This window comes from Plectropomus leopardus, chromosome 16, assembly GCF_026936395.1.
Source record: "Plectropomus leopardus strain MGB_pleo_1.0 chromosome 16, ASM2693639v1, whole genome shotgun sequence".
Lineage (NCBI taxonomy): Eukaryota > Metazoa > Chordata > Actinopteri > Perciformes > Serranidae > Plectropomus > Plectropomus leopardus.
In genome coordinates this window covers 3,046,779-3,069,974 of record NC_142191.1, presented here as the reverse complement: position 1 = coordinate 3,069,974, position 23,196 = coordinate 3,046,779, and the positions used below count along the sequence as shown (strand labels likewise).

Sequence of the window (23,196 nt, the reverse complement as noted above, 5' to 3'; positions counted from 1 at the left end):
TCGAACAACACAAACTTACTAACTGATTGACTTTTTTCAGGTCATCTCCTGTTTCTGTTCTTTTACTTTTCTTTTTTCCCCTTTATTTGCTAATTTCTATGTAATTATCTTGTAATTTTTTTTTTACTAATTTCTTCCTAACTTTAGGGTGATTTCCTGTTAAGTTGCTTATTGCCTTCTTCTCAAATTCTGTTTTTAAGAAATCAAAATAATTTGCTCAGCTTTCAGAGGGTTAATACATTATATACATTACAACTACACTTCAGAAAATCCAAACTATCCCTTTAATGGCCTTCTCATGAAACAGATCAAAAATATGTATTTTTATTAGTTGTCATTACAGAGGTAACATTTGTTGATGTAGTCTTGGGCTGAAACAGTTTGTCACAAACGTAATAACAGTGGCATGCAGCTTCATGCTCCACGGCTCTATCCACCGGCAGCGTGTGAACTGACAGAGACTGATGTGGGGAGGCGGAGGCACGGCCGGGCTTCTGACAGCAGAGATAATAGCCAATAAGGCAACGCCACTCTGGGTGATTGACAGGCTCCAGGGAAGGCCCCGCCTGCCGACATCCCCGGAGCGAGCCTCTTCTCAAATACAAACAACCGCAAACATGCACACGTGTGTACACGCATGCGCAGATATGCACATTTTTATAGACAAATTATTAACATGTTGTTTACTGTTCACTGAAAGCTCGCAGCAAATTACGTAGGTAGTCAAACAAATGCATCCATTCTCTGTAGCTTTAAGCAATTAAATCATCTGGATCACAAACAGTAAAGCTAATTTTACGGTAAAACATATAATGTGTCAGGCAGACAAAACAAATAACTCACAAACCCACACAGAAGCAGAGTGATGCAAGTCTATCAGGGCACTTTTTCTGCAGCACGGCGGAGAACACGAAACCGATACAACGCTCTCTGCCGTCGCTTCCCATTTTGGCTCAGGACGGCAGCTGTCAGGCTGATGCAATAGTCGGCACTTGGGAGACACACTGTCAGAGATGGTTTGATTGTTGATGGAAATAATACCGACTGCATGACTCCATAATATTGTAATCCACGGTTGCAGCTGTTTAAAAAAGGGAAAGCACTCATGAATGCTGTGCCTGCAGTGTACAGTAAATCAATCAATGTGTGACAGTATAAAAGCACAATGAAAAAAAACAGACAACTACAAAATCAATGATGTCATCAACACGTCAACACCGGAGCTGTGTCAGGATGTTTCCTGCAGCTGAGCAGCGTTCTCACTTTAAAGGTGTGTGACATATTTGCCCGTGGACATGCCTCAGATCTCTTTTCCCTGAAGTGCTGACAGTTTCTGCCTTTTCCACAAGCAGCCCTGAAACACGTTTTTGACTGTTTAAAATCATTACGCATATTATGGCTGACCATCTACCACCTGCTGCTAAGCAATCTAGATGATTTGAATGAATGAATGATGCGAACTTGATCATTTGTTGACTGACTCTTTAATCTGGGATAAAGCGGACTAAAGCAGACACTAAGCCGGGCAAATTATTGGAGCAGATATAATAAATGTGGCTGAATTTGTGTCTTGATGGATTTACTCAGGTTTTACCTCCATTTCTAAGGTGCAGCTGTGGTTTAGGAGGTAGAGCGGGTTGTCCATTGATCACAGAGTTAGTGGTTCAATCCCGAGTTCCTCCTTCAAAGTGTCAAAGAGTCCTTGGGCAAGACACAAATTTCAGGGCGCCACATTTTCAGAAAGCATTTCCCTGAGCTATTATTCCCATTGTGTATGTACGCTCGACACAATGTGCCACCACATTTTCAAAACTTTTATTTTGCTGCTTTAGAAATTAAAGTTACTATTTACATTTGTACAACCTCTGCTTACAGCCACTCTTGTCCTCTTCTCTGCGTAAACATCCTGCAGTTTAGCCGAATTTTCACAGAATTTTTGTCACCTGATTGTTGGTTTCAGCCAAGTCATTCACAGCTTGCCATGTGTGCTATTGAGTTTAATTTACTACCTGTATTTCCAATTTTACAACCTCATCTTACAAACTCTCTCTTGTCCTCTTCTCCGTGTGAACAACCTGCAGTTGAGCTGAAGCTTCTCTGATTTTTTGTCAAGAGACTGTTGGTTTTAAGTGGAGTCATTTATGGCTTGCCAGTTGTGCTAATTTGAGCAGAATTTAATGTTTTTTTACAGGATGTGGATAGTGCAAACGTTTATTTTTGGTGAAATTTTAAATGAGACATGGAATAAAATGACTGATGAAATATCACTCTTTAGAGCTCAGATTTTGGTTATATTTCATCATAGACTGTATGAACAATCATAACATTATCTATTGGTTTTTGACTGAGCTGCCATGTAGGGGTTTTGGGAGCCAGAAGTGCCCATATTTGGAGGTTAGAGTTGGGCATTTTAACGTGGGCGTCTGTGGAAATGAACTCTGTTTTGTAGCCAGCCTCAAGTGGTCATTGGAGGAACTGCAGGTTCTGGCACTTCCACGTTGGCTTCATTTTTCAGCCTCTGAGATTGGAGCTTTTATCACATGATGCATTCACAAACTGTCAGAATTGCAACATCCAGTAATAATTTCTGTTTTGGCATTTTCTAGCTATGATAAATGGTATAATTTTGGCATTTTTTGTTATGGAAAACAAACACGCCTTTCAAACCTGCTGGCAGGTTGTGGAGTTCAGAGGCAATTGGGCCGAGTGCACAGGTGCGCTCTGCAGGTTTCAAGCATTAATTGTGGAAAATGTCTGTAGTTTGCATGATTTTATTCTTCTCGAGGTTTTTTCTTTATGTGTAAATAGAACTGATTGGTGGGCCGGAGTTGGTCTGCTGTAGATTCTTATAAACAACTCTGGTTGCTAATAGAAAATAAAAAGGAAATTAAAAAATTAACATGTTTCTGGAATTACCTGAAGCCCATTACAAAACCTTGCTTTGGCTCAGGCGGTAAAGTGGTTGGCGGTTCGCTCCTGGCTCCTCCAGTAAGCATGTTGAAGTATTCTTGGGCAAAATACTAAACCCCAAATTTCTCCTGAAGGCTGTTGCATTGGTGTGTGTATGTGTATAAATGGTTAAAAACTGAGTAGCAGGTGACACTTTGTACAGTAGCCTCATCCACAAGTGTATGAATGTGTGTGTGTGCGTGTGTGAATGGATGAATGTGACTCGTAGCGTGAAAGCTCTGAGTGATCAGACGACTAGGAAAGTGCTGTAAGTGCAGGTCTTTTTTTAATTTGCGTGTTTAATGGCTGTAATGCATATTTCCACGGCACAAACTGCATCTTCTGAACCGAAGAGTCGTGTTATCCTCACCACTCTGCTGCTCTCTTTATGAACAAAACTAATGTTTTCCTTCTGTTGCTTCTCCTCTCCTGCTCCTCACATCCCATTTCCACTGCTTTCACGGGCCTCCCATCACTAAACTGCACCTTTGAAGCTGTGCCTCGCTCAAAGAATACATGTCGATGGCAGCCGCAGCCGCTGATTGCATAATTAGCTCCTGCCTCTGTAAATCAGATGGTAATTTCATGCAGATTGCAGGAGCAAATGGAAAGGTTTGCGTTTTCACGGGCATGAATCTGGCCTCAGATGTACACGGTGATGGATTACATCACATCTCAAGCAGAGCTCATTTTGGCACCTGATTTTTATTTAGTGTTGTTTTTCAGTCTTTTGGCAATAATGGAAATTAAATTTTGTTTTTTCCCCTCATTTTTCAGTCCAAAAATGAAAGGCATTTTGGTGTTGTTTTTGGCAGTGATAGCTCAGTCTCATTTTTGTTCTGCTTTTTATTCATTTGTCTCCTAATTTGTGCTCAGTATTAAAGCATTTTGAAGCTACAGTTGCCGGCGTCATTGTTGTCTACAATAACGATGGTTAAAGGTGTCCTGAGGCAGTTATTAGAGAAAAATATTGGCATTTTACATTTCCGCAGATAGTGATTTCATTATGTGTGCATGTGTTACACGTGTCATATCGATGTTTCTAAAGTGACGTAGTGTATGAGCTAACTTTGTCATCGGGAGGTGAAGGGGTCGGTGGAGTATAAAATTTGTAAACTTTACTCTCATTTCTGATATGAAAAATAGGTTGTAAACCTATGAAAACAGAGCAGACTGGCTCAATTTCCTTCAAAGACATGGAAAAGGCGATAAGCAACTTAAAAAGAAATGTCCCAAATATTAGCAAAGAAAACAACAACAAAAAACTAAAATTTAGAAGGAAAAAACAACAAAATAGGAAATAACCTGGGAAAAGAGCTTAATAATAATAATAATAATAATTTCATAAAATAATTTAAAATCTAAAATGACAATAATTATAAATAGAATTTTTTTGGACATTTTTCTCTATCTTTTAAAAAAATAATTTTCCAAAACTACTAATTGATATCTAATTAATAAATAATTAATTGACAAAATGAGCAAGTTTCAGCTCTCTGAATTATAGTTTCCTGCCATATTGGAATAAATGTAAACCATTAGCTGCCATGGCAGGTTTGATATTGCCCCAAAATTAGTATGCTTATGGTGGTGGTGTAAATATGTAAATATACACTCTCTTAACTTTTAAAAGACTTGGATGTGCTCCTTCAGTGCAGCCGCTCCTCAGTCTCCAAACATCCTTCTCCTCCTAATTGTCCAGTATCAGTGAGAGGAGAGCAGTCGCCACATCTGTCTTACTCCTGCTCTCTCCTCTGCAAACTCATCCTCGACCCCCACCTCCTCACTCCAGTATTCGCTCCGCACAATTGCTTCGGTTGATGGGATTGGACCTCAGGCGCCTGCCCCCGTTCTTCAGACACCCTCCACCCTCCATCGTTCACCCCCGCCACTCACCCCCCCCCCTTGTCACCCCAACCCTCATCACTCACTCCACAGAGAGTCCACCATCAGCAGCCAATAAGGAGATTCAGTGTCAGTGACACACACAAACACACACACACGCTGAAAACACACACAGGGTGGCAGTGACAGGAGCTTGTCACAGGCTGTAGCCCGAGGGGAGCCGCGGGACATGTCCACACTAATAGACATAAATCTAAAAATGACATTTACCTATCCAGAGTTTTCCAGACATTTTCAGATCATTATCACATACTCACTTGAAATTAAGAAATTGGATCCGAATTTAATTAAACAAATGATTTGAACGGCTTCAACTGCTTGAAGTTACCTACTTGTTGAGGGTTCGAGTATTTGTGAGCCTGAAAAGTTCATGGAAATATGTTTTGGACTCAGAGGTGCTTAAGGAAATGTGACTTCGTTAATTGTGTATCTGCAGTTTGTGTTGTGCAGTGTGTACTTACGGTTTATATTGTGTAAGGCATCTGCACTTTGAACTAATCAATCTAAAAGGTTTTTATTTCATTTTGTAATTTGTACAGTGCAATGTGCACCTAATTAGCATTTCAGCATCTCCACTCCCCTCGCCTTAAAGTCAGCGGTTTTTAATGTGTTTTTGTCTGAAATAAGGTCTGTGGTTAAAACAAGCTCAAGTTTGTTCTACAACATAAAATACGCCAGTAAAAACACCACTGTGAACTTTGAAACTTCATGTATCTTAAAAAGGCAGTTGTCCGGTGTCACCCCCGGGGTCCGCACCGCTCTCATTCTTTGGTTATCGGTATCTTATCGGCCGCGAGAAGCTGGAAATTGACGTTTTATCGGTATTGGTTGAAAAAAATCATCATCGTGCATCACTGGTTATGATATCTTCATATCTCACTTCAGAGTCAAAGGGAACCTTTAAGCTTGATGTATATCGTGATATATATCGATATCATATCGATATGATATGTATGTCGCCAGCCCTACATACATTATTGTTTAGAAAAAAAGTTCCTTAAAAAATTCATTGCAAATTAAACAGTTTTATCTTCAAAAAAAAATATTGGAACCCATCCTCTGTCCCAAATTTCATGGGAATCAGTTGTTTACTGGAGTCTAAATATTTCACTCGAAATATTCCAAAATGCCAGACTAACAGACGACCGCTCCGTCCCTAGAGCCGCACGAATTGATTGCCTAAAAACACAGACATCACCCAGTTCTCCCCCGAGTCCCTCAGACAAGTTCACCGGGTTTAACCAACGCACATCTGCAGCCAACAAGACGACTGAAACATAGAGTCAAGCCGCTGACCTGCTCTCTGCGCGCGCCTAGTAATAAAATGACCAGTTCACTGAGGACAGTCTGGGCGTTGCTGTCTCAGAGGTGTGGGAGCTGACCACCCTGCTTCTCCTCCATGCAGCCTGAAATGAGTCATCTCTGTCGCAGTCCACACGCCGTATTCTGCCTCGTTTCTCTCTGCAGCTTTTTTTTAACATGTTTGAAGTCGAGACGGTTTACTTTATTTATGTACTTTGTAAATATTGCAATGAGATGAGCATGTACTATAAGTAATGATGGTTTCTGAACTCTAAATGCAATGTTTTTTTCAGCAGGAGGTATTTCAGGAGTCTTTGAAATCACAATTCTTAGAATTTAAAAAAGTCATTTGGGGATTTTATTTTACTATTGCAGAGATCTGACTGAGAAAGTGATGGTTTGTGGTGGTGTTTGTGGGCTTTGAGGGAGGTGAAAGGTGGAGGAAGAGAGATTCGGTGGGTGTGCCGTGTTATCGGGCGCAGTAATAAGGTTTATCAATGCTTGAATCACAAGCCACAGGGACGGCGCTTCACTGCTCGTCTTAACACACAGTGTCACCTCGTTTCTCTGGAGAGCCACTGGAAGTGCCTCAGTCTCTTTTTCTCCTCCATCTGCCACACTCATTCTCCTTTTCCGGCTCTCACCGCCTCTTCGTCTCCCCAAACTCTGCTTTTTTCCCCTCCGTTTTTTATTTTTCTCTTTTTTCTCCCCGCTGCTTCCATCTCTCGCTTCCTTTTGTTCAAGACTCTTTTGCTTCCTCCGTGTCACTTCTGTTTATGTTTATCTCTCTTTTGTCTCTCTCTTTGTCACTCTTCCCTCCTCGGCGTGTGCGTGCAGACGTAAAAGACAGTCTCAGACAGGTTGTCCGCCGCGGCTTCACAAGGTTACGAGAAACACGAGACGAGAGAAGAAGTGTCAGGGTGACAATTCACTTCAACCTCTCAGAAATGTCATGTGACATCTTGAAAGTTGTCATGAAGAGGACACATTCGGTGCAGTTTGTGTAGTTTTTGAGTGGAAAATAAATCCCAGAGGAACATCAGATACACAGCTTTCTCCCTGCTAATGTCTAACGCAAATTGTCTTCTTCTTCAAAAACGTGTGAAGAAGGCAATGAGCAAGGAAGGACGAAATTACCCAAAAATTAGTAAAAAATAAAAAAAAGACAAAATGAAATAAACAAAAACAAAATCAAAAGAAAGTAAAAAACAATACAAACAAAACTTGGAAAAGATGCTTAAAATCTTCAAATAATAATTCAAGTTTTAATTTTCTTTTTAAGATAGATATAAATTTTTTTTTTCTTTCTTTTTTCTCTAGACATTTTGCTTTGGTAATTAATGTTTCACAAACGGCAAGAAATTAGTAGATTTAGAAAATTATTTTTAAAAAGTAAGGGTATATGTCTGGCGAAAATGAAAAAAAGTTAGGTAAAAACTATATTTATAATAATCATAATTAAATGTTTAATATTGTGTTACAAAAAAATTATACTTTTTAAGCATCTTCTCCAGGTCATTTTGTATTTAAAAATATATATTTATTTTAAATTATTTATTTATTTGAATCTTTTTCACTAATTTTCAGATCATTTTCTTGGATTTATTTTGAATTTTTGGGCATTTCTTCTTTGGTTGCTCATTACCTTCTTGCCGTGTTTTTGAAAGAAATCAAGTCAATTTGCTCAGGTAACAAAGGGTTAATTGTGGCATCGGTAGTAATGGGCCTGTGAAATATTACCCTGCATTATATTCTCTCCTCCAACATAAGCCTGTCTGACAGTGCCGCCTGCCTTTGAAGAGAGACATCACCCACGATGCTCCAAATTTCTCTGACATGTGATGGCTCACCGTTGAGCTTTAAGCCGCAAACTTGCATGGTTCGTGTTGGCCTTATGTCGCCGAGCAGTGAAGCACATTGTTCACGTTTGGCTGCGTCAGGCTAGCCGTTATTAGCAAATGATGCTAATTTCCTCTCTTTGGGGAGGGAGGAAACAGAGCCTGGATATGACAGAGAGCGAGACACAGAGGGTGAGATGGGGCACGGGGCTTTTCAGATTCGGTTAAATGCATCGTGTGGGATGACACGGCAACCTTGAATCTCTTCGGTAGCTGAGGGTGTCACACAAACAAAAATAGCTAAAAGCAGAACTTAGCTTTCTATGTTTAGGTCTGGGACTTGGGGCTTGTTTATCTGCGAATGTGGTGCAAACATGCAGTTGATGTGTTGGATGTCAGCACAGACTGAGTTCACTCCGCCAGAGAGAAAGTCTCTTTAGGACGTCTGTTAGCGTTCATGTGCAGAGAGCTTAAAGCACAGATACTCAACTGGCTTTGTTGGAGGGCCACTTTAGCAAAATCACAGGAGGCCAGGGCCCAGTCGCAGCGGCCCCATACCTGTTTCTAAGATTTTAAGGCCATTTGTAGGGTTTTACAATGATTCTAGGATTTAAGAACATTTCTTTGATTTATCTCATTTCTAGAATTTTAGGACGTTGCTTGGATTTTAGAAATTTTCTAGGATTTTAGCACATTTTTAGTATTTTAGGACATTTCTAGGATTTTAGGATGTTTGTTGGAGATTAGGACAGTTGTAGGATTTAAGAATAATTCAAAGATTTAAGGACATTGCTTGGTTTTTAGGACATTTCTACGATTTTAGAAATTTTTAAAGATTTTCAACACATTTGTAGTATTTTAAGACAATGTTTTGTCGGATTTGAGAATGTTTCTAAGATTTTGGGACATTTCCAGGATTTTAGTACATTTCTAGGATTTAAGAACGTTTCCAGCATTTTAGGATGTTTCTAGGATTTTAGGACATTTCTTGGATTGTAGGACATTTGTAGGATGTAAGGACATTTCTAGGACTTGAGGATGTTTCTTTCAGGAAGTTTCTAATTTAGGACATTAGGGGCTTAGCTCGGAGCTGTGTTGGGGGTGTGGGGGATCCTCCACTATCACTTTTTATAATAAACAAGCTCTATTTTAACACTACCTTATTCACTGTCACATTTTGTGTATACTAAAAGTACAAAAGCAATTCCCGGTGTGAAACACTTTATTTTCATTGTGAATTTAAAAACGGTGTAGGGGCCACCTGGCACCCTATCCGGGGTCAGATTTGTCCCGCGGGCTTATGAGCTTGGCAGTGTTACACCTGCAGCGTCTCCAGCTAAAGTCGGTGTTTTGCCACAATAATCACCATACATCCTGTCTCTAATCCTATCGTTAAACACATCTGATTCCCCTTCACATGCTCTAAGTCCTCTGCCTCCCACAGAGATTCGGGCTGATATGACACCCTGTGGTGATCTTAAGGAGGTTGAAGGTTGAGGTCCGCAGCTCTGTAAGGTGACAGCGTCGCCTGCTCAGAGGCTCTTGGGGTCAGACTGGAGACCGAGCGCTGCAGCATGGGTGTGCACGGCGAGGGGGAGCGGAAGAGAAAGGGAGATGGTAATGAAGGAGCTAATTGCTTCCAGTGGATTTTGAAATCGAACCCCAGCCCCCAGTGCACGGCCAAGCAGCGTGCAAATGGAATATTGATGACTATGGCGAAAATAAGGGAAAATGACCCCGCTATATGATCGATCTGAAAGCCACAGATCTGCACAGAACATGTCTCAACAGGCAATACGTTTCCCCTGGTTTTTATGGATCCGTATACACTTACCACAGGCTTAATATTGCTGAGGTGCACAAATATTACATTATATCAATTTGCTCTCTCTATTATTCATAGCAAGAATGTTTTATTGATAGACTTTACAGCTCCACAGATACTTTGTAATTACATCATTATAATTAATACACATATGGAAAGCCAGATATACCATAGACTGGTAGCCTACTTCTCAAGTATTAATAGTTTGTGGCAAAATATAATATTTAGTAAATGATTGGACATAAAATTAGACGTTTCAAGTTATGCAGGAAACAGAGAATTTCATTTTTTCTATAATGAAAATGTAGAATTACGGGTGCGAATCATACAAGGCCAGACAATATGGTATTATCACCATATGTCACAATACAATGATATTGTGATTATGGTGATTATTGCAATTGAATAAATTGCAATATAGTTCAGTTTACTGTTTTTTCCAGCAAGGAAATAAGATAATAAGACAAAGTTTTCAGTTTGTTTATCGCTCCTATGTCATTTTTATTGCAGCAAAATGTTTCAAGTGAATTGAAAAGAAAGCAACTAATTATATATTTCTTGTAGGCTACTCAAATTTTAATTTATATCAATGGTTTTAATTTATATGATTAAAAATTATAAATTGGCATCCCTGTTACAATATAATATTGCCACAAAAAAATATTATATTGCGATTTTTCCCCACCCTTAAACCTTTTGAACCTTTGCAAGATGGCTTGATTTCTTTCAAAAACACGAGAAGAAGGTGATGAGTAACACAACAAGAAATGGCCCAAACTTGAGCAAGAAATTAGTCAAAATTTATGAGAAAATGTCTCAAAAATAAGAAAAAATGAGTAAAAAGACAAAAGAAAACGACCTGATGAAAATGCTAAAATAATAATAATAACCATAATAATATTAATTCAGTACATTTTCTGACTTTTTCTGGAACATAATTGCAAAATATAATGAACAGGTAATTTACAGATGATTACCATGTTGTACCTTTTTTTTGCAGTTTGCAGGACATTTCTTGCCTTTTTTTGAGTTTCCAAATGTTTAAATGCTTAAAAAAGACTTCTGAAAGTATATATAATTTCAATTTGCGCAATTTGAGGGTTAATGTAAACCTGCCTGTTGTAGCATCTAAGATGTCTATATGGTTACGGAGCCCGAGACCTATTTTATAGACTTTGGTGACTATGGAATTAATGCTTTAAACAGAAGCAAGTCACAATTGCAGGATTGAGGGGACTGATGTGCCCATTACTGTTTTCTTTAGTATTCAAGCACAGTTATTTGTGCAGGAAAAACACTATACAGATGTATAATCTGCAGGCTTCTCATGCAGTGAAAGCGCGTGCAATTTCTGACATTAAATGCACAAAATCTGTCGAGATGGAGGTTTTTTTTTTATTCTCCGATGTATATTCCACTGGCTCTCTGTGCTGTGCTGTCTCAGTGGTAATAATGGGTTTCTATTTATTCCCCTGGCACATGGATAAGGGCTTTCACAGGCCCTTTGTTGCCTCCCATACTATTTCCTCTTGTCTCTGTGCAGCGCGGAGACATGAGTTTGACGCCAAGGGGAGAATTTCTCCATGACCGGAATCAGCACCCCATCATCCCACAGCCCCACTCCACTTTCCTTTTTTGTCTCTCTCTCAATATTCTCATTTTGTCTCCCCCTCCCTCCCTCTGTATCTTTGTTCCGGCTCCACAACGCTGCTCCCTCATGTTTACATATAGCCTGATCCAAAACAGCAAACTGAAGCTTTACAGCCTGCAGCCCATGTGCTTTCTCGCTCTCTCCTGCTTTTTTTTCCTCCTTTCATGACTTCTCTGCGAGCACACAAAAGAAAATTCCGGACACTGAGGAAATTAAATGTCACATTGAAAATTGTATTGTTGGCCGGGTAATGACATAGTTACTGTTTCTAAGTGCGGGAGCGGTTTGTTGGTATGTTGGCAGCGCTTTTTCTGAAGGTTGAGATATCTGAAAGGTGCTGCCTTGAACACTGTTCTTAGAGGAGGAATCTTCCAGTTCTACGTTTGAGTCAGTGGAGATAAATCCAACTTAAAAGCACAGTTTGCAGATCTTCAACCAGCTTTGTATTAACCTTCAGGGACTGTTTGGCACATACTATGTGCGCTTCATTCTTCGTTTTTTCAGTATTTTGGATGTGTTCAAGCATATGGCATAGATTTTTACAAGATTGTGTATTTTTGTTTAATTTTGGAATTTCCAGCTCTGCAAAGAAATCAATGACAATTGTCACATTCATGAACAAAAAAAATCAAAAAAATGCACCATTGAAACCCATTTAAACAGCAGTTTTTGATCCCACAGCCATCAAAGCATAAGATATTTGTCGTTTTATTTCTCGGTGTAATTTTTACTATTTTCCATCCGATTACATAATTTTTACCTTATTTGGCATATGGAGAGAATGCATGCTATTTTCACAAGGTGCACTGTTACAGTCAGTGTTGCTGCTAATCATTGACATATCCCAGTCTACTTTGCATATAGTATATTTTTTTCATCTGAAAACATAGTGGCATCATGGAAAAAAGAAGGCATTTAAAGTGTTAAAATTCTGAAAAAAAATATGAATATTTGATATTTATGATTAGGACTGAAGTTAAGTAAAAAAAAAACTCAATGAAAGTAAAATGTAATATCAATATATAACATTTTTTAAAGCTTGATTCTGAAAAGCGCATTTTGTGCACAGAGCGATACGAGTGTGTGTAATGTTAAAGTTGGCCCTAATGGTTAAAAGGCCGCCTTTCCAGCTTTGAAATACTGTAAAAAAAAATTTTTAAAAAGTATCAGTCTGAGGAAGTGTTTAATAGATTCACACAGGCCCAAGCTGACCAGAGTGTGTAATCCACCTTTTAAGAGGCAGCAGGAGAAGTGTCAGTTATTTCATCACAGATCATAAGGAAACACTACTCCTCTGATCCACTCCTCCTTTCTCGTCGAGTCTTCTTTCCCTCAGCCCAGCAATTTTATTTTTGCTCTCTGTCTTTCCATCCGTCCCTGAGCCCCCCTTTTACTCTCTGTCTGGAGCTGTCTCACCTTACTCTCTGTGTCGATGTAAAAAATGGACTCAGGAAGTCACTTTGCAACAGCGGAGTGATATAAAACTGTAAAATCAGGCTAAGTTTGATTTATGCGCACCATTAGCAGGGAATAGTGTTCCATCATAAGTAGTCTGTCTGTCTAGAGGCTGTGTGCGAAACCTAAACCCGCGGTCGTACAGATAGGATTTTATGATCTGAACTGAGTGATGGGATTATCATAGCTGTAATTACGGCGTGGGGTGCATTGTGTGTGCGTGAGTGTGTTTGCTTGATGCAGCCTTCTCTGCAGCACACAGTGGTTCTCATATTTACTGAGGCAGCATCGTGATTGATGCTGGGACCAACGCGGACGCTGGGCTTGTTTTCATGTTTTAAACATTGCAATAAATGTGGTAATGAATGCGATAATGACTGTTTGGCTGTAGTTGTCATGGCACACATAACTCATGAGGAAAGTGGTGAATCACAGCCGCCTCAGGTGCTGAATTTTGGCGCTGAAAATGTATCACTCACTAGGGATGGGCATTTTAAGTATTTTCCATATTCAAGGACTTGCGCTGAGTTATTATCAAGTACTCGCAAACATAAGAAGAGAGTCCGAAATTAACACCCTAGGGAAAATGTGGGCTACTATTCTGTGCGACACAGACTGTTGAGATAAGCTTTAATTATAGACCATGTAAAAAGACGTAGCCACGATGGCATCAAACGCTGGTTTTGAAGCCTTAAATTTTGCATTTTGGCCATCCCCATCTTGGATTTTCAGAGCCAGAAGTGACAATATTAGGATAAGAGAGTTGAACTAAGCTAATACTTGTTGCTAACTTGGTTAGCACAGGGCATTTACCCTACAGCTACACTATCAATCAATCCACACACACACACACACACACACACACACACACACACATCTGCTGCAGTGCTGTGTACACAGCTCTGCTCTACTGGCAATGGGAAGGCAGTCTATAGTCTTGTTTTGGTGAGTTTACTCATGTTTGAAAAACCCACATGTACCCACCAATTTTGGTGAAAAGGGGTTGTTTTTTGGATGAACAATAGTTCTGTGGATCTGTGTTTCCAGTGTTATGGGTTTTTTTTTTTATTAAAAGATGCTCAAATTACAGTGTAATTCGGTTCCCAAAATTGATCAGGTTACCATTTGCATATTATTTTCAAAGGAAAATGAAAAGTACAAAGACACTTATCAAAAACAAAAGAAAAGAAGCAAAAAAACTAAATTTAAAAAACAATAACTAGTTGTCATTGTCTTTCCAGCAGGGATAGTGGCACTTTAAGTGGTTGTTTTTCACATTATATCTGTGGTTTGCAGAAATGTATTTTGTTTCTTTGTGATTTGGTTGATATTAATGTTTCCTTTTACAAAGAAAAAAGAAAGACAACTGCTATTTCATGCTGAATACTAACATCCAAATCGTGTCCTCATGCCCATCCCATTCGCTTACCTTCTCTAATACTCATTAAAAGGTGAATTACTCCTCAAAGTAACACCTCCTTTCTTCTCTTGTCTTTTCAGCGAGGGAGGAGAACGTGGCCACCTTCCGCGGCTCGGAGTACTTCTGCTACGACCTGTCGCAGAACCCCATCCAGAGCAGCAGTGACGAGATCACGCTGTCCTTTAAGACCTGGCAACGCAACGGCCTCCTCCTCCACACGGGGAAATCCGCAGACTATGTCAACCTGGCGCTGAAAGATGGGGCCGTCTCCCTCGTCATCAATCTGGGCTCCGGGGCCTTTGAGGCCATCGTGGAGCCGGTCAATGGGAAATTCAATGACAACGCCTGGCACGACATCAAAGTGACACGCAACCTGAGACAGGTAATCGGGGGTAGCAGTGATGGACGGAGTTTGGAGACAGGTGGAATTTTTTTCCCCGCTTTAGATTACCTGCTTCCAAGAGCTTTGAGAGAGAGCTGGCGTTAAGAATGTCACCTTGTTCTGATCGGTTGTCATTCCATCGCCACAGTTCAGAAACATTATTGAGATAGATGTCATACTTTTTTACAATCACATGAATTCTTTTTAATTTAACTCCATCGTTTCACTTTTTTCTGCTGAATAAACAGCTAAAAACAGGGCGAAGCAGGTGATTGATAGCTTAGTCAAGGTACCTTTGTGCTAGGTGTTTTCTTCTCTCCTGTTTATCGGCTTATTGAACTCGAGTTCCCTGTGTCCTCAAATTAAAGTTATCTGATAATTCTATTTTGCTTCACTCTCCCCTAAGCTGACACTTCCATCAGCCGCTGTCGCTATCTCCTTGCTTTCAGAAGCTGTTTTTTTATGCTCGTGGAGAATATAGACTTTCACTTTAAAGCCAGGCTGAGTGTGTTTGCCTTTGAGCCGTCCATTAATGCAGTATTTATAGCTCAGATGATCAGGATGCTTTTTAAAGACAGAAATACATTTCCATCAAAGATGCGCATCTGTTGTCTATAAGCAGAATTTGTTACTTGACAGATATTGTTTACCACTCTCTTAATGTGATTTAAAATTAGCTCGTATTGCATTCGGGTGGAGCTAGAATGGAGCAGAGCTGTCTGCAGGAGGCTGTAGAAAGCAGAACAATGAGACTCGCTGCTGTTCGGAGGTAGAGCTAGCTGCAAATTGTGGAGTTGTTGAGTGTCGACCTTTAGTTTGTCTGCAAGGTGAGACAGCATTTAGTGTTGCTTTCAGAGCAGCACAACAAGTAAGTGCCGATTTCCTGACCCTCCCTGACAGTAAGCTTTTACCCCACAGGTTAGTAAATAGGTGTAGCTGGAAATCCCAACAGGATAACACTCAGTTTAGCGGGTCAGAAGCTAAGAGCCAAAGGCTGCTTGCCTGCTTTCTTCTTCAAGATCTGTCTTTCTTTCACAATCATTTTCTTTCGAAAGGAACTCTTTGTTAGATTAAGGGTGAAAAAAACACTGCAAGTTTTGTTGGAGTCGAAGCCATCCTACACAAATTTTTATCTGAAAGTCCCACGTCTTACCTCTCTTTTCCCTTTTTTCTTGCAGGACTCTGGTGTAGAAAATTTGGCTAGGATGGCAAGCTGGCACTTTATTATTACCGCAGCGACAAATCTCTGACAAATCATGTAGTGTTTTTTCACCACAACACTAACTCATCCATGATAAAAGTCATTTTTTTACTACTAACCAATATCTAACCAACTAATGTACTAACTAACATCCTAATTCTTCATCGTTGCTTTTGGTTTTTGTTTTCTGTCCATCCTTATTAACAACCTTTTTTGTTCACTATTCTTTTGATTTCCTTTCTTCCCCTTTTTCTGGAAAGCAATCAGGCATTGGACACGCTATGGTAAACAAACTACATTGTCTGGTAGATATCATTCTTATTGTCTTTTTTTTGGGTTTGCCGTGTGTCCCCTCCCCCTCTCTTCTTTTATTCGTTCTCTTTGAGTTCCATCCTAGACACTCTTATCAAAAAATGAGGAGATGGGTTTGTATTACCAGGCAATTCTTTCTTCGCTTCTTCTCAATTTCCTCCCTGACCTGCCAACAACCTCCTTCTTTACCCCACAATCCCCCATCCTGTTTTTTTTTTCACTTTGGCTTTTACTTTTTTCTCTTTGTTTCTTCCACATTACTGCAGATTTCCAACAAGTAAAAAAAAAAGAAAATTGAATTCTTTGCCTTTTGTCAAGGCAACTTACTTTTTATTTTATTTTTTTCACACAAAAAGTCCCCATTTTTTGTGAGGACTGTCGTCCAGAACTGACAGAAGCTTGCCACAATCCCAAAGATGGTGACCTCGACACCGAGCCCTAAAAGAGACCAAAAATGGCAACCCTTAACCTTCATTGCGGGAGCTCTGACAGTTGTTTCCAACTCACAATGGCGCATGGCATGCCCACACCTCATCGACGTCTCACCTCCCATATAACCTCAACCCTGTCACCCAAATAACCACTAACACTCTAATTCACTCACCTTCCACCTTATCACCCTTTCACTCACTCTGCCCCCGTGTGTGTTTTTGTAGCATGCTGGTGAAAGTGGTGTTTGTGTGTTGTGGCTAACCTTGATCACCCTTTACCTCCGGGCTCATATGCATAACATTTCTAAGAATTAGCGTTCTGATCTAGGATTATCAGTCTGGTCCTGTGACGTTGAAAATACCAGCAAATTCTCATTCCCAAGTCCTCATATACCGCCACTTTGTCCGTGACAGACGACAAAAGCCACCTTCCATGGCAATATGATACGCTGTCAGATTGTATTGCGGTCGGACACATCCCTTTTGCAGTCTTATGATGCGCCGCCAGTCAGGCAGACGGCACCTGGCTCAGCTGTACAATACGCCAAATTGTTATCACTCAAAGTCGTTACAAGTTGCCACCTTGTAGTGGACTTCCGCGTCTTCATATTAAGCTGCAGGTGTCTTTCAGGTCTGCTGTTGATGTTTCGGGGATGTGCATATCGAGAGATTATGCTGCACGTGGTTATGTTTAGGCAAAAAAAAGCATGTAGCATCCAACGCCAGGACGTCAGCAAATGCATATGCTTCCATAGATGTTCAGGATCAGGGGAAGAAGCAGATGGTAAAGTGTAGAAAAAAATCTTGTTCAGACGGGAATCGAACACCAAACTCTCGCATAAAAGTCTGGGTTTTTTTGGACCCATCCACCATCACTCCTACCCCCCCATAGGCATCCTTGTGCTCCTTTTATTATGTTATTACTGGCAGCATTTCAACTTGATGCTGTTCTTTGACCTTTCATGCAAACATGACAGGTTCTGTCCAGCCGCGTTCTCAAGTAGCAGACAGATAGTGTCACATCAAAACGCAGATGAGTGGAACCTGTCGCGGCCATATCATATGCTGTAGGATGGCATCAGGTTAAAACGCTGCCGGTAACATCGTAATATAAGCACCACAAGTTTCCTTATAGGGCGGGCAGAAGCAGTGGTAGATGGGTCCAACTGACCATGGACTTTCACCTGGGAGTACGCTGTTCATTTTCCGAATGAATGTAGAGCCAAACCGTGATGTTTTTTCTTAAACCTAACCACCTGTGGCTTTGTAGCCTAATCTTAACCATTTCCTTTTGTTGACATTCTGCGCTTTGATGCAAGTGGATACCTAGAACGTAATATAAAGACATGGTCATCCACTGAAAAAGCAGCGATATGTGACGACTTTGGATGAGAATGTGTTGAAAATACTGCCATAGTACATGAGCTAAACCTGATCAGAGATCAGCTATTCTGAGAGTGTGTTTGAATATGGGCTTTGGTCTTGATTGTGCATGAGCCTTCTGCACCTGTGTGGCCTGCTCCAGCTTTGTATGGCACCATTGATCCACTTACTCCCTTACATGTCCAATTAAATGTGGTTAATTTGCCTTCTAACAGTGATGACCTTGGTTTGCACATTGATGTGGTGTGAAAAGCCTCCCTTTGTTTTGCATGTGCGTGGATATGTAGATGTAAATGTCTGCAAGAGAGGGGAGAATGTGAGTCTGATGGTGTGAGACTGAATGTGAGAACGTGTGTGTGTGTGTGTGTGTGTGTGTGTGTGTGTGTGTGTGTGTGTGTGTGTGTGTGTGTGTGTGTGTGTGTGTGTGTGTGTGTGTGGGTGGGTGTGTGCGCTCACGTGTGTACAGTATATGTGTATGTCTGCAGTTACCAGATAAATCCCGAAACCTAAGACAAGTGCGATCAATTTGTCCTTGGTTTGAACATTGTACTAACCCTTCCCCCAACCTGAAGTTTCAGAACCAAATGATCCATTCTCTTACCCCCATCAAAGATAAAGAAAATATGCCTCTGCCATATTTTCTTTACCTGTCCTGTGAATCCTATGGCAAAAAATCCATTAACAAAATCCAAACGCTGTCTGGTCCAAAACAATCGCTTCAAGGTTCAATGAGAAAGCAACCTACAGTGTAAAGAAAAGTTCAAATAGCTTGTTTCGATTGCAGACCAAGGAAGGACGTGTGTTTTAGACACAGCACGAGATCGAATCCCAGAGTGTAATGGCTCGGCTTTGGCTATGTGTTACCCCTTGACAGGTCACTATCTCCGTTGATGGGATCCTCACCACCACTGGCTACACCCAAGAAGACTACACCATGCTGGGCTCCGACGATTTCTTCTACGTGGGTGGGAGCCCTAGCACTGCGGACCTGCCTGGATCTCCAGTTAGCAACAATTTCATGGGCTGCCTCAGAGAGGTAGGAACGACTCATTTGAATGCATAAAAAACAGCTGCATGTTTATGGTCTATACCTCCGACAATAGTCGAGGTCGGAGGCATTAAGTTTTCAGATTTTCTGTACGTAAGTACGGCTGTGCATCCCTCCATCTGGCCCATTTTTTGTGAATGCAATATCTCAAGAACTCTTTGAGGGAATTTCTTTAAATTTTGCACAAATGTTTGAGTGGAGTCAAGAAAGAACTTATTAAAATTTAGTGTTTAAAAGTCAAGTTCACTCTGACCTTGCTTCTGTCTCATTCTTGTGAAACAGTATCTTAAAAACGAGGGATGAGGGATTTTTTTTTTCAAATTTGGCAAAAAAATGCTTGAGTAATCTCAAGAATAAACTGGTTACACCTTGGTGGTCAGAGGTCAAGGTCAGGGTGACCTTGTATTTGTCTCATTCTTGTGAAAGCAATATCTCAATAACTCCTAGAGTGAGTTTCTTCAATTTGACACAAATGTTTGAGTGGACTCAACAATTAACTGAAAAGACTTTTGTTTTTTTCAAATTTGCCATCAACGCTCTAATGGACTGAAGGATGAAATGATTAGATTTTGGTAGTCAAAGGTCAAGTAATGGTGACTTTACATTCATTTCATTCATGCGAAAGTGATATTTCAAGAACATCTTGAGGGAATTTCTTTAAATTTGGCACCAATGTCCACTGGGACTTTAGAATGAACTGATTAGAATCTGGTGGTCGCAGGTTAAAGGTCAAGGTCACGGTGACCTCGTAAAGCATATTTTTGCCCATTACTTGAGAAGTCATATGCTCAAATTTCTCAAAAATGTCTAATATGATATAATGGTGAAGTGCTGAAATGTTATATTCAAAAGGTCAACTTCACTGTGACATCATTTTGTTTTTCAAAGACATTTTTCTGGCCATGACTCAGCTTTATATGGTGCGTGGCAATATTTCTATTCATATCTGTATTTGCATTGAAATGTTCAATTTCAGGGCTGTTTTCTTCATGCATAAACCACATACCTGTATTTTCCTCGCTTATCCAGAGCAGCTGTTTTAGATACGGACAAAAATAATAATCAGCATACATCCCCCGAAAGGAAGGAAAAGGAGAATAAAATAAAATTGCATTATCAATTAAAGCTGCTGAGTTGGCAGAGGAAGTATCAGACTTTCAATATTCCCCCGCTTAATCTAATTCATAACACTTACTGCAGTTTGTGTGTGAGAAAATATCCCCAAATTGCTTCTGTCACATGTAATTTGCAGCATCAGCTTGAGTGTGCTGCTGAAACGCCTCCCAATGGGCGGCAATCTGAAAGAAATATTTGCCTGTGATGAAAAAGGAAAAAGCGTTGTTGTTTCGGGACATTTATATTGTGTTTGCTGGCTCTTTGAGCTCGCGAGTAGAGCCAGAGAAATGTATTAAGCGCCCTGTTATTTACATTTTGCTCACCGTTACTTATTCTGTAGCAAGTAATGATAATAAAGGGAGGACCAGTGGCTCTTTGGCGCTGTAAAAAAAGTCTACATTGATTTCTGCAGTTTAGCAGCAGGCTCAGGAACAGCGTTATGTTTTTACTCGGTACTGGGTACAAGATTGTGTTAGAGCTGCAGAATTAACCTTTACTAAACCTTAACATACACATCGTATACTCATTATCAATGATTTAATCTTTCTTTTTAGAAGTATTTTGGAGCCTCTTTATTGGTTGATCATACATGGTCTTCTGTATCTACTTGCTCTCAGAAGTTCTTTGTTATTTTTAAAGCTCTGTTTAAAGGAAGGTCAGCTCTGGTGAATTTATAAGAATAATGTGCTTCAGATGATTGAAATGCTGCCAGAAAATGGTTCCCATATGTTGCTGTTATGGTGGATACAGTTGTGTTTGCTGAAATGACAAACTTCTTGCAGGAAGTCACCTGCTAAAGACATGAAAAGCAATTACCTGCACAATTTATCTAAAACTCAGCTCTTCTTACCCAATAGTAGACGCATTATATGAAATGGGTAAACCCAACGCTGCAAACATTAATTGATCCTTCATGTTTTAATCCAGTGTCGTTAACACCCTCACTACTTCACCTGCTCATTTGTGATACTCACAACAATCCATTATGCTTTCCAATGCCATTATGGCATTATTTTTGGATGTATTTTCTGTCCATTAGGTGTGCCATTGGAATATATATTCCATCTTCAGGTCTTGTAGTTTCATATGATACCAGTATAATCCCGCTAGTTTTTAAACTCAGCTTCGTACAGCCTCTTAAAGACAGGAATGGCGGTCAGCAATTAAAAAAACATGTTATGAATGGACCTTAAATAACGCGTTTTACGCTGACAGCCCGAATTTTTTATCACAAAACATTATTGTGTACTATGAGAATTTTAGACCAGATAATCGTACTATGAACTTTTTTGCATCGCATGTATAGCCCTCTATAACCCAGCTGATGGGTCATGGCTACAGAACTGTATCTTTTATTTGCATTTAATTTTAAATTTGGCTATGGGGACATTAATATTCGGCCGTGTCTCAGCCTGGCCCTCTTCCACTCTTTTGTCCCAGCTGTTTTTCCCCTCCGTCACAACCTTCTCAATTTTGACAAGAGCCAGTACGTCTTGTGATGTGCTGCCAAGCTCAGTCGAGCACCTTCCAACACGGCTTTCATTTAGCCGAGTTAGCTTCCATCAGACCACTTTTACTTGTTTAGAGGATGCACACACACACACACACACACACACACACACACACACACACGCAGCCACATTTGGACTAAGACAAAGTCACCTTGTCTGCATTGTTTTATGTTTCGGCTGAGTGGCTCAGACTGCTGTTCCCCCAGTCATTACCACATTGGCTAATGCATCTCTGGTCCCCCCTCAAACTGCTGTCACACTTCCTCTCTCAGATACAGCGCGCACATTTCCAGCACTGACCCAGACATGCCTGCTCTGTTGCCCAAGGCTCCATAAATACAGGGTTCATACGGTCATGGAAAATCTGGAGCAGTCATTGAATAGCAGTTTTACATTTTGGAAAAGTTTTGAAAAACTAGATATACCCTGCAAAGTTTTGAAAAAGGCATGGAATTTTGCTTCATAGCATGCATAATAACACGAGGTGTTCAAGGATCGTCGAGAAAATTTGAAAATCTATTTATTATTTCTGTTTTCAATCTCTGGCTGTGATAAGCAGTGTAATTTAAAAAAAAAAAAAAAAAAATGTTTTTTAAAAGAAAAAAATCACCAAAATATTTTCTTTAAAAATCATCATTTTTTAAATAAAAAAAGGCAATTTCTTTAAGAATTAGCAGTAAAATAAATTTTAAAAAATCAGCCATTTAAAATTCGGTGCCCCTCTCCTAAAGCCAAAATAAAAAACATAAGTCTCTCCCCAGTGCCTAAAACATATTTGACATGCCTCCCCCTTTTTGCACCACCCCCTCCCCTCTGATAGATAACAAACAGTCCCTCACTTATATTTAAATATTCAGCACTAATCCTGTTCATTATCTTTTAAATAATAGATATTTAAATTTTTTGCTACATTAAAAAGCTATGATATAGTCATGAAGAAGAACTGATAGAGAGTATTGATGGTCGTTTCAGAGAATGTTTGGTCTTGAAAATTTGCCTTAAAGTCACAAAAAAGTCATGGAAATTTATTGGCAATAATTTTTATGAAACCTATAAATATTACCATATCCTGACCTCACTCAGATGTGACTGCAGTCAATAATATCTCATCTTAAGACAACTGCTTCAGTTGGCTTTCATGTTTTGGCTCCAAGAGTAAAATTAAGCACAAAAAGTCCCAAAACGATACACTCATTTCTACGGTATTGTATTTCATGCCATTTGTGTATTAATGTTTGTGCTTTGGCAGCCTGGGAGGATTTGTTGATTCACAATTCTTGACAGCCATGAAATTGGCTTTTTCTGAAGCTAGTAGTTGCATCAGTATTTAGCGTAGTAATTAATTATTAATCTGAGTTGTGTAAACTTTATATGTTGGACTTGAATGCCCTATTGGTAGTTTAGTCCATACAGTACAGTACAGTGACAGGGTGACGAGAGCTGCTGCTGCTCTGTATGTTAATGCAC

At 39.9% G+C, this 23,196-nt stretch overlaps 1 protein-coding gene across 10 annotated transcripts in view; it reads left to right on the top strand.

Annotated features, from left to right (window-relative positions):
* Window positions 1-23,196, top strand: part of nrxn3b (neurexin 3b) — a 407,716-nt gene that overhangs the window by 86,150 nt on the left and 298,370 nt on the right. For 8 of the 10 annotated variants that reach the window (XM_088089476.1, XM_088089477.1, XM_088089475.1 and 5 more), the window contains exons 5-7: window positions 14,426-14,727; window positions 16,189-16,233; window positions 18,929-19,090. In XM_088089476.1, coding sequence (XP_087945602.1) covers window positions 14,426-14,727; window positions 16,189-16,233; window positions 18,929-19,090 — 509 coding nt within the window. The remainder of the gene's footprint in view (window positions 1-14,425; window positions 14,728-16,188; window positions 16,234-18,928; window positions 19,091-23,196) is intronic. The other 2 variants (XM_088089471.1, XM_088089474.1) reach the window with 2 other exon arrangements.